The sequence below is a fragment of the Triticum dicoccoides genome, chromosome 2B (genome assembly GCF_002162155.2).
Source record: "Triticum dicoccoides isolate Atlit2015 ecotype Zavitan chromosome 2B, WEW_v2.0, whole genome shotgun sequence".
NCBI classification, from domain to species: Eukaryota; Viridiplantae; Streptophyta; class Magnoliopsida; order Poales; family Poaceae; genus Triticum; species Triticum dicoccoides.
Genome location: NC_041383.1, coordinates 471,013,843 through 471,026,332, shown reverse-complemented (window position 1 = coordinate 471,026,332; position 12,490 = coordinate 471,013,843). Strand labels below are relative to the sequence as shown.

General features: G+C 43.1%; 1 protein-coding gene across 1 annotated transcript; it reads left to right on the top strand.

The window, feature by feature from the left end:
- Positions 1-1,110: 1,110 nt before the first annotated feature.
- On the top strand, positions 1,111-3,549 carry LOC119364298 (protein GrpE-like). The gene is made up of 3 exons (XM_037629746.1): positions 1,111-1,385; positions 2,021-2,482; positions 3,116-3,549. The coding sequence occupies exons 1-3, from the start codon at positions 1,188-1,190 to the stop codon at positions 3,317-3,319; spliced, it is 864 nt and encodes a 287-aa protein (XP_037485643.1). The 5' UTR covers positions 1,111-1,187; the 3' UTR covers positions 3,320-3,549.
- The last annotated feature ends 8,941 nt before the right edge of the window (positions 3,550-12,490 follow it).

The following is a 12,490-nucleotide window of genomic DNA, read 5'->3' as shown; positions in this document are numbered from 1 at the left end:
TGGAGCCATGTGGTGGGCCGCAGGCAGGCAGGACTGGATACCCCCAAGTCTAGGACGCCGACAAAATGCGCTGAGTTTCTCAAAGGAAATAAAATAAAATGAGGTTTAAGCTTGTGTTGAGATTCCGATGAAACAAGAGGCATATGAATGTAGCAGCCCCAGACATATGATCCAAAGGGCTTCCATAAAAAAACAATCATAAGATTGGAATCCTCTGAGATGGCTCTAAAATTCCTAGGATCCAAAAAGGGTTGAGGATTGAAATACTAAATCACCGATCCATTTTGATTCATAGATCATCTGGACAAACAAATGTAACCAAGCCCATGAATGTAAGTAGTGACTCTATTCCTTCAGCGGTATGGTGTGTCCGTCAATTATAAGGTGTCTGTGATGACTTTATCAATCTCAAGATCCATCTGTTCAGTTCATATGAAGAATGTGCATGTGTATTTGTAAGTGTCTGTATCTGCTCTGTACCGTGTTTAATAAAATACTCCCTCTTTTCTGGTTTATATGTCTTATCTCAAAATTTTAGATTTCTCGTTTTATAAGTCTCAATTTGATTGTTCTACATCACATGTTCATATTTAAGGGGCATTTAATCATTTCATGCAAAGATTAAGAGAAAATTGACAATGCGTGTACTTCATGCATGCATGCATTGCAATTGATGCATTGGTAAACATATTTTTTTAAGAAAAATAAACGCATTAATTGAGTGCTTTTGCATAAAATTACTCCGCCACTCATCATCTATGTTGGTTGGTGAGATTTTTGAATTGAGCCCTATAAACGAAAAGGAGGTAGTAGAGGTTGGGTTGTTAGGGTATCTCTAAAGCGAACCCTCAAGCTGCCCGCATATGTTCGAACCGCACGATCCGGACATGTTTTGCCATCCAACCCGGCTCGTGCATCCGTGTCCGCGGACGGATGCAGTGTCCGTTTTGCTGGTCAGTGTTGGAGATGTTTTTAAATTTACTTTTTTTTATCATCCACTGCCTTTTTCTAATCGACTAAATAAATAATTTTAAAATATGAGAAATACAGATCTTTTTTTTTTTGCATGGAGAAATACAGATCCATGCTCACCTCTGCAACAATCTGGGGTGCACCGTACAGTTCCACGCCGCGTTTCCTGCACTTTCCAGACAGCACGGAAGCAAAACGATAGAGGCGTATCCACTATGGCGGCAACCTACTGCGCCTACCCCGCCGCCTCCGCCGCCGCCGCAAACCCTACCAGACGCCGCCTGCAAACCCTAACTGCGCCGGGCGCCCTACCTGCTGCTCGGAAACCCAGCCGCCAAGCCCCCACCTTCCTCTCTTTCCGGCGCCCCAATGCAGCGCTGCGGCCGCTCCGCGTCGCTGGCGCTGACCCGCAGGTGAGATCTTCGGATTCTATCCTCGCTGTTGTAAGCTACGAGATTCCTAGAGAATTTTGCCTCTCTGGCCCTCTTTCTTGTTTGAGAGACAGAGGGATTAACTGATTGGAAGAAGTGGTCTTCTAGCAGAAGAAAATGAGAAGATTATGACTCTTTTAGCTCCAAATTCTTCTTCTGTGTTTATGCTGTGATGTGTTACGTTTGGTGGTTCATAATATTATTTTCAGTGAAAAGCGTCACTTAGAGTATTTGAGCAAGTAAGGATGAATTTTGATGTGTGAGGTTGACACTGATAATTGATAAGCATTTATTTTACAGTACACATATGGTATGCTCAGAACAAAAAATGTCATAATGGAATATTGTTTTTGCACTCATCAGCTGAACTGAACAAGATTGAGCATAGTGATAGAGCGAGTATTCTAGGTGTTAAGATACAATAGCAGATATGCATGTTAAGCTACATTTTCAACTCATGAACACATAATTATTGAATGACCAAAATATTGGTACGGGTACGGCAAAACTGAAATGGAAAATAATCGGTTGACCATAAAAAAAAAACTGTAGCTTTTTGTTAGGGTATATGAAGGATTTGATTTATCAAGTTTCACTAAACTGATAGTTTACTGCAGATTGTAAATGGGGAAGATTTCCCTCCTATGAATGACCTAATTCGACTGTACAAGAAAGCCTTTCTAGATGGAAACGATGATGTTGTTAGTGACATCGAGAAGGCAATCACTAGCATGGAGGAAGAGAGAAGTAAAGCAGCTTCTCAGCTTGAAAGTATTACAGCTGAAATAGCTTCAGGGAAGAATAAGTTTCTTCGCTTAAATGCTGATCTAGAGAATTTCCGGAAACAGGCTGAAAAGGACCGTGCAAAGTTTACATCTAATATACAAGTGGAACTTGTACAGAATCTGTTGCCTCTGGTTGATAGCTTTGAGAAAACAAATGTAGAGGTCACCCTAGAGACTGAGAAAGAGCAGAAAATCAGCACAAGCTATCAAGGCATATACAAGCAATTAGTAGAAACACTGAAAAGCTTAGGTGTAGGGGTTGTGGAAACTGTTGGCAAGCCATTTGATCCAGTGGTAAGTATAGTTTACATCCTTTTTATATATTTCATCGAAGTGACTGCTTTAAAGTTTATTGCAACATGCTGAAGATTTCCTATTCTTGTATCAATACACACATGTTGATACGTCCTTAGGTTTATTTTGGATGTAGTGTGGTGATACGTAGATGATGTAGGCTTGTTATTAGTTTAACATTATGTTTGTAATCTACAAGTGGGTTGCTGGTAATCTGCTGGTCAAATGGTTCTTTCATATTTACAATCTGGTTCATATTGAATATGCATTCTGTAGTGAGTTTATCTTAGCTGCCACACATTTCAATAACATGTGTTCTGTGAATTTTTATCATCTCTTCTTCGGCTGAAATTTTCTACTTGTCTACTGCCTTGAACTCTTTGCGCAAATAAGAACATCACTTGTGCCCTTCTCAAAAACAAACTGGACAAATAATAACTTCTAGCCTCTAAATTGATTGTGCTGTTGACAGTTCGGCTCAAACACTTTTTTGCTCATTTTAAGTACATAACGTGGTTTGTATTCATCTATGCGCAATGGTTCCACCTGGAAGTAGGCAGGCATGCTCATGCTACTCTTTCTTTTTGCATCATATGCAACTTAATGGGAGCTGATACCTTTATTCTTTTTAAGGTTCACGAGGCTATCGCGCGTGAAGAATCCACAGAGTTTAAGGCTGGGATCGTCTCACACGAAGTTCACCGAGGGTTCCTTCTGAGGGAGAGGGTGCTAAGGCCTGCTGCGGTGAAGGTCTCTACCGGTCCTGGTGACCAAATTGCGGGCGCCACATCTTCGGAGGAGCCCGTGGAGGATACCAAAGAGGATGCTGCTGTGTGAATCCGCCAGGCGAAACCTGGCGCCAGCATTTACCAAGTCGTTGTAGCTGGAGCACCATTTGTTTGGGAGCTCTCGTTGTACTGTTAATATGGAGCGGAGTCGTTTGATTCCAAATGGGTCCTTTTTGAAACAACACATATGAGAAGGTACATTTGTGGTGATTGCAAAGTCTAGATACATCTCTTTTTATCCATTTTGATGATGACAAGTATTTCCGGACGGAGGGAGTATCTATCCTAAATAACTCGTTTACCTTCGTGATAGCTGAGTTCTTCCATGTGAACAGTGGAGATTTAACTTCACTCCCTCCATTCCAATGAGGTGTGCACACATTTCAAAAATTTGAACTCCAACCATAAATTAGACCAACCAAATGTGAGGTATAATTTATTAGTCACAAAAGTTATATATTGTTGGTCTAATTTATGTTCAAAGATGGTTTTTGGAATGCTTTGTGGTCTAATATCTCTACTCCTAATGTAGCAGTTGGTGAATAGTCCGCCGGTTATTTTTTGCTGGGTTTTTTTGTCTCACCACTTTCATTGGTTTTATTTCGCTGGTTTTATTCGTCTCCCTCCCACCTGCCTTTTCGCTTCACCACCCACATAAACCCATCAGATTAGTTACCATATATTCGTGCTTGATCTGGCAGGTGTCGATTCAATTTAATCATGTAAATATTTGATAATTAAGAATTTAAAAATAATACCATATCCAGAAGATCACCTTCCAAACAAATCACCTTCCTCTCCGATTTATTTCTCCCACCGATCTCCTTCCATACTAATAAAGTACTCATTACATTCCTAACGAAGAGAGAAAATAAAAAAAGAACCCCCCACCCGCACGACCCCTCTCACGCCTCCAGTGCGCCGCCACCCGCCACCATGTTGCTGCGCGCCACCCCCCACCTCCAGTGCCCCGCCACGCTGCTGCGCGCCGCCGGGCGCGGCGACGGTGATCTCCGGCCAGATCCGGCTGAGGAGGCGAGTAGGAGTCGGATCCTGTTCCGGGGACGGTGTGGAGATGATCTAGGAGGCGTGGGAGGAGGTCCAGCGGCGGGGCTTGAACTCCAAGTTCTTGGCGGCGGCGTTCCTCGCCGGTTCCGAGCGAGCGAGCTCCGACAGATTCTGCGTATTGCGGCGATGGTCATGTTATCTCTGCAGCGGTAGTGGCGAGTCGGTGACACACAACTGGCGCCGTGCTCCGTAGGTCAGATTCTCTCATCCCTCACCCTGGGATGCCCTGATCTCTCTCTCTCTCTCTCTCTCTCTCTCTCTCTCTCTCTCTCTCTCTCTCTCTCTCTCTTTGTGTGAGTGCAAGGGATCTTAATTAATTGTTTGCTTGGAGTTTAGGATCCAAGTACGCCCCTCTCTGTGGTGTTCACTGATTTCTTGGAGACACAACGTGTTGTTGGAGTTGCCAAAGCATTAGGTCAAAGGAAAGATGACGATGAAGGACACACAGAGGAGTGTGAGCGGTGATGGCAGCAAGGTTACCGGCAGGTATGCATGCATTAACTGACTGTACAGTGTTCCTGTGTGATGCTATTGGTTTTAACATTTGTACTGTGATGCCACTGGCAGTTTAAATAAATCTGCTATCATTTGGGATGTGAGTTGTCACAACTTGCTGTGCTCTGGTGTTCGGTTCAAAATTGCTTTTGGGAATGATTCCTCTGAATAGACTACTTATGCTTGACATTTTACTTTTGTTATTTCTATTTGTAACTCAATTTTGGTATCCTGTCAAATTAACAATACTTTTTCTGGATATGGTAGTTGAGAATAGTTATGGTATATGGCGGAGTAAGCGTATTGGAAATTTTAAATTTTAATATTGACTCCCACCTTTTTGGTAAGCGTATTGTAATATTGACTCCCACCTTTTTATTTACATGTAAAGATAATCAATTGGAAATTTTAAATTTTAAATGTACATTTAACTTATTTTGTGAAATAACATCATGTCGTTCAGATAATTTGATTTCCCTCTATGATATTCTTTGGCTTTAGTATATCTTAGGACAAAGTTGTCAGAAGTTCTATGCTTCATAACCAAAACATAATCTCCTTTTTGTTATTTGATTTGCATCATGATGTGTGCCCATATGTTCCCCTGTCGCTTAAAAAAATGAATGCCCGATGCAACGCACGTGCATATACCTATCATGACAAATAAACCTCATCATGAAAGCATTTATGTACCTATTTAATTTGCGATGGCAGGGTGGCGCCGGGAACGGGGATCGGTGGTGCTGGTGTCGGTGTTGCGGTACAAGGCTGGATGCGGGACAGGACGGCCATCCATGTGAGGCAGTCGGCGGCGAGGGTTTGTGGCATCAGGAGGAGCGCCCGCGACACCTCCAGATTCAAGGTGTTGGCCCGAGACCACCGAAGAGGGAGGAAATGTGGTTAGTATTTAGCCGAGGGTTGAAGTGAAGCAAATAAACAATTATCCCGTTTAATACATGTAAAGTTCATATCTCTCATTACTAATGGAGGTGGCACCTTCAAACATGAGAAATTATGCAGTATATCCATTTTATTTTGTATCTAGCATTGTTGCTTACAGTGTAGTTTTTTTTGGGTCTTATGTGGGTGTATGATTTATTGCAGTATAGTAAACATAACTGGATGTGTGATTTATATTCACTTTTCTTCCTTCATGCTTTCATTTTCTTCTCTCTGTCTGTGTGTGTGTTTGTGTTATGCTAGATGGCTCATCCTCATCGTTTGGATTTCTCAAATTGATGCCTTATTTTGTATCTCTTAGTTCAGGGACACACCTATTTTGAAGTACAACAGGTGAATTTAATTTTGAGGAATATCAAGAAAAAATAATACACGTTTCTCAGTTTACCCATGCAATTTAGCATTATTTAAAACCTACAATGTCCATTTCCTCTAATTATTTCACAGATCTTACGTTAGTATCTTAGGCTCTGGCTCGAGGTTCATGTTGGTATGTGGAACAAATTGGTTGCCAACCTGGGATATGAGGAAAATTGCTTTTGTGGACAGGACCAGTGAGATGGATGGCTTATTTACTGATTTTGTGCTTTGATCTGGTTTGGATTTCCTCCCCTGACTTGCTCTGGTTGTGCAGCTCAACGTTGCATCGCTCGGTTCGTTTGCTTGCTTCCTTTGCTTGGCTCAGGGAGGAGAAGGCCAGGACTAGCGACAAGAACCTAAGGGTCTTGCGTCACGGCCTTTGCCCAGAAGGCGAAGAACCAAAACTAAATTCTTTGTTTTTAACTTCCAAAAAATTACATGGTACATAACTATTATTAGACTTTAGATCTCAACCATTATAATCTAGATCAATTGATCTTTGCCAAGCTTTTTTTTATATGTATACTACAAATCTATTTTTCAATCTAAGTACACAAAGTTTTCTTTTAAAGAGCTGAGTAAGTTATAAGAAAGAATTACTACTAGGGAAAAGCCTATACACAGAATCTTACCAGCAGCGCTCCCTAAAATACCACGCTACTGCTATTTAGCAGCAGCGCGTGTTAGAAAAACGCGCTGCTAACAGGAAAATAGTAGTAGCGCATCCACCGCGAACCGCGCTGTTGCTATAATTGCCATGACCTCGCCCCCCCCCCCCCGCTAGTTATAGCAGTAGTGCGCTTTATTGAACAGCGCTACTGCTATAGAAGTTAGCAGCAGCGCACTTATGGGAAAACCGCTACTGCTAAGATCAGCCCACAAGTTTAGTCCCACCTCGCTCCGTGAACAGGGTGTTTACCACCTTAAATATGTTATTTCTGAAACTACCACAACCAGTTGGTCTTCACTGAACTCTATGTGTAAAATTTGTGGTCGCAATATGAGTCCTCTCCGGTTCCTACCGGATAGGACTCATATTGACAATTCAGATTGTACACAAAAAGAACATTGATGGCCAATGTATTTTTGCATTGACGCGTATTTTTTGTATAGTTACACTTAGCAATAGCGGTTTATGTGCAACGCGCTACTGCTATTCTGATTATCTGTAGCGCGTTTCGGCAAACGCGCTACAACTATCCCTACCTTATCCCCACGCACACGACCTGCGCCCTCACTCACACTCTCACTCTCGCCCCTCGTGCCGATAACCGTCATCGTGCGTCGCCGTCGCCGCCGCCTTCGTGCATCCGCCGCCGAGGTACTCCCCTCCTTCCGTCCCTTCTCCCTCCTCCTCGCATATCCTCCCTCCGCCTGCGGCCGCCCCTCCCTCCTTTGCCGCCGCCCTCCTCCCTCCACCTGCGGCCGCCCTCTCCCTCCTCCACCGGCAGCCCTCCTCCCACCGCCCTCGACCTCGCCGCCCCTAGCTACCTCTCCGTCGCCCCCACCCCCTGCCACTAGTTAGTACTAGATTAGTAGTTGTAGATGTTAATTTAGGGTTCATAGCTAGTACTAGATGTTAATTTAGTTAGTACTAGATTTTTAGTAGTAGTAGATGTTAATTTAGGGCTCATAACTAGTTTAGTAAGTAAATTAATAAACTAGTTGAAGTAGTTGAATTAATAGAACTAATGTATTTTTAGTAAGATAATTAATATAACTAGTTGAACTACTTTATATTTAGAAAGAACTAGTTTTTTTCTATTTATAGTAAGTTTATATTTAGTAAGAACTAGTTGAATTAATAAAACTAGTTGAACATGTCATATTTGTTGTGATTTTTTAGTTTAAGCAATTATTCGGGATGTATTAGTGATAACTTATATGGTTTCAGGTGACCACCGTCGTCCCCGTCACCGACCCCCTCCGACATCCTCGCCGTCGTCCCCGTCACCGACCCCCTCTGACATCCCCGCCGTCGTCCCATTCACCGACCCCCTCCGACATCAAGGTGAGACCAGCCAAATATCCTTGTATATCTTGTGTTGTTGCTCAAATAGGATATGTGGTTGCCCAAGTGGCCCTTCATGTTCAGTTTACATCTCCGAGTGACCTATGTTTTGCCGGAGTGTTGATTAATTTCTGTTCCGGTAAATTTCAGGCGCTCGATATGTCCTTTTTTAGCAAAGGTCATGCCGGATTTTTTCGTGAATTCTGGCATGACTTGTGCTAGAATATGTACAAGTTTAATCTTTGAATTATGAACGTAGGAAATGTCGTACTCGGACGATGACAGTCTCCCGGGGGAGTGTAGCTGGTGCCATGACGATCGAGGTATGTGCGACAGGTTCGTTCGGCTGGACGAAGATCGGCGCTTCAGCATTAAGCTCGAGGAGACCTTCGATTGTGAAACGGTACGCAACAACGACAAGTGTTTTTTTCGTAATTAAGCATGACTTCAACTATTTCAACGTCTAATTTTCATATTTTACAATTCGACTAGCTTATCCCATGCCATGCAAGACGCTATGTCTTGGAGAGGATGGGTTTTAAAGATCATGAAAATTTCGAAACAAAGAAAATACACCTAAGGACCCATCATGATATGGATTTTGAAGTAAATCTGTGCAATGCTCAGAGCGTAACCCATTTTGGTTGCCAAAATTGGGAAGCACTTTGCAAAATGTATGATTTTTATGAGGGTATGATTGTCATCATGGATCTTGGTGATCCTGACATCGAGCAAGACAATATGGACATTTGGGTCCTTGTTGATACACTTCCGATTGTACTGCTATTTGAGTTTCTCAAACATAGTTATTAACTAATTTATAGTGTTTATTTCAAAATAGTTGATAGCTTATTTCCATTGACAGCTTATTTTGATTCTTCAAAGACTGTGCGGAAGATGGTAGATAAAACCCACTATACCGATGGCACCAAGTTAACGTATAAGGAGAAAAATCATCTGATTGCATTTTGTACTCTTCTTAAGATTTACAATAACTATTATCAAACTCCTCCAAATTATGGTGAATACGTGCCACTAGTGCATGTGTTGAACCACGGTAACTTCTCTGGAGATACCCTGGTAAGATTTTTTACTATTACGACATCCGCGCATCTTTTGCATACTTCTAAACTAGTACATCATTGCTAACTACGAAGTTATTATTATGTTTTTCAACAGAAACTCCCGATGGATTGTGTGCCTCATCTGATGTCTCTGCATGGTCGCCTCTCAGTTCTGAACATACTGCCAGGTAAATCTACGGAGCTCACCTGTGCATATCGGATTTCTAAAACCCGTGAACACATGTTCATCAAAGAATGGAAGAAATGTATGGACATTCACAAGGAGGTTCTTGGAAGTAACATTCAGCGAAAGGCAAGAATTGGAGACAGGCTAATTGAAGGAAATATGCCCTAGAGGCAATAATAAAGTTATTATTTATTTCCTCATATCATGATAAATGTTTATTATTCATGCTAGAATTGTATTAACCGGAAACATGATACATGTGTGAATACATAGACAAACATATAGTCACTAGTATGCCTCTACTTGACTAGCTCATTAATCAAAGATGGTTATGTTTCCTAACCATAGACATGTGTTGTCATTTGATTAATGGGATCACATCATCAGAAGAATGATGTGATTGATATGACCCATTCCTTTAGCCTAGCACTTGATCGTTTAGTATACTGCTATTGCTTTCTTCATGACTTATACATGTTCCTGTAACTATGAGAAATATGCAACTCCCGTTTACCGGAGGAACACTTTGGGTACTACCAAACGTCACAACGTAACTGGGTGATTATAAAGGAGTACTACAGGTGTCTCCGAAGGTACATGTTGAGTTGGCGTATTTCGAGATTAGGTTTTGTCACTCTGATTGTCGAAGAGGTATCTCTGGGCCCTCTCGGTAATGCACATCATTATAAGCCTTCCAAGCAATGTGACCAAATGAGTTGGTTACGGGATGATGCATTACGGAACGAGTAAAGAGACTTGCGGATAACGAGATTGAACTAGGTATTGGATATCGACGATCAAATCTCGGGCAAGTAACATACCGATGACAAAGGGAACAACGTATGTTGTTATGCGGTTTGACCGATAAAGATCTTCGTAGAATATGTAGGAACCAATATGGGTATCCAGGTCCCGCTATTGGTTATTGACCGAGAATGGTTCTAGGTCATGTCGACATAGTTCTCGAACCCGTAGGGTCCGCACGCTTAACGTTACAATGACAATTTTATTATGAGTTTATAAGTTTTGATGTACCGAAGTTTGTTTGGAGTCCCGGATGTGATCACGGACATGACGAGGAGTCTCGAAATGGTCGAGACATAAAGATTGATATATTGGAAGCCTATGTTTGGACATCGGAAAGGTTCCGGGTGAAATCGGGATTTTACCGGAACACCGGGGGGTTACCGGAACCCTCCCGGGGGTTAATGGGCCTTAGTGGGCCATGAGGGAGAAGAGGAGGGCCGGCCAGGGCAGGCCGCGCGCCCCCTCCCCCCTAGTCCGAATAGGACAAGGAAGGGGGGGCGCCCCCCTTTCCTCTTTTCCCTCCCCCCTTTCCTTCTCCACCAAGGCAAGAGGGGGGAGTCCTACTCCCGGTGGGAGTAGGACTCCTCCAGGCGCACCCCAAGGGGGCCGGCCGCACCTCTCCCTCCCTCCTTTATATACGGGGGCAGGGGGGCACCCCATGACACACAAGTTGATCTACGGATCGTTCCTTAGTCGTGTGCGGTGCCTCCCTCCACCATATTCCACCTCGGTCATATCGTCGCGGAGTTTAGGCAAAGCCTTGCGCCGGTAGAGCATCATCATCATCACCACGCCGTCGTGCTGATGGAACTCATCCCTGAAGCTTTGCTGGATCGGAGCCCGGGGATCATCATCGAGCTGAACGTGTGCTGAACTCGGAGGTGCCGTACGTTCGGTGCTTGGATCGGTCGGATCGTGAAGACGTACGACTACATCAACCGCGTTGTCATAACGCTTCCGCTTACGGTCTACGAGGGTACGTGGACGGACACTCTCCCCTCTCGTTGCTATGACATCACCATGATCTTGCGTGTACGTAGGAAATTTTTTGAAATTACTACGTTCCCCAACAGTGGTATCAGAGCCTAGGTTTTACGCGTTGATGTTATATGCACGAGTAGAACACAAGTGAGTTGTGGGCGATATAAGTCATACTGCTTACCAGCATATCATACTTTGGTTCAGTGGCATTGTGAGATGAAGCGGCCCAGACCGACATTACGCGTACGCTTACGCGAGACTGGTTTCACCGCTACGTGCACTCGTTGCTTAAAGGTGACCGGCGGGTGTCTGTCTCTCTCACTTTAGTTGAACCGAGTGTGGCTACGCCCGGTCCTTGCGAAGGTTAAAACAGCACCAACTTGACAAACTATCGTTGTGGTTTTGATGCGTAGGTAAGAACGGTTCTTGCTAAGCCCGTAGCAGCCACGTAAAAATTGCAACAACAAAGTAGAGGACGTCTAACTTGTTTTTGCAGGGCATGTTGTGATGTGATATGGTCAAGACGTGATGCTATATTTTATTGTATGAGATGATCATGTTTTGTAACCGAAGTTATCGGCAACTGGCAGGAGCCATATGGTTGTCACTTTATTGTATGAAATGCAAACGCCCTGTAATTGCTTTACTGTATCACTAAGCGGTAGCGATAGTCGTAGAAGCAATAGATGGCGTAACGACAACGATGCTATGATGGAGATCAAGGTATCGCACCGGTGACCATGGTGATCACGACGGTGCTTCGAAGATGGAGATCACAAGCACAAGATGATGATGGCCATATCATATCACTTATATTGATTGCATGTGATGTTTATCCTTTATGCATCTTATCTTGCTTTGATTGACGGTAGCATTTTAAGATGATCTCTCACTTAATAATCAAGAAGTGTTCTCCCTGAGTATGCACTGTTGCGAAAGTTCTTCGTGCTGAGACACCACGTGATGATCGGGTGTGATAGGCTCTACGTTCAAATACAATGGGTGCAAAACAGTTGCACACGCGGAATACTCAGGTCATACTTGACGAGCCTAGCATATACAGATATGGCCTCGGAACACGGAGACCGAAAGGTCGAACGTGAATCATATAGTAGATATGATCAACATAGTGATGTTCACCATTGAAACTACTCCATCTCACGTGATGATCGGACATGGTTTAGTTGATTTGGATCATGTGATCACTTAGATGACTAGAGAGATGTCTGTCTAAGTGGGAGTTCTTAAGTAATATGATTAATTGAACTTAAATTTATCATGAACTTA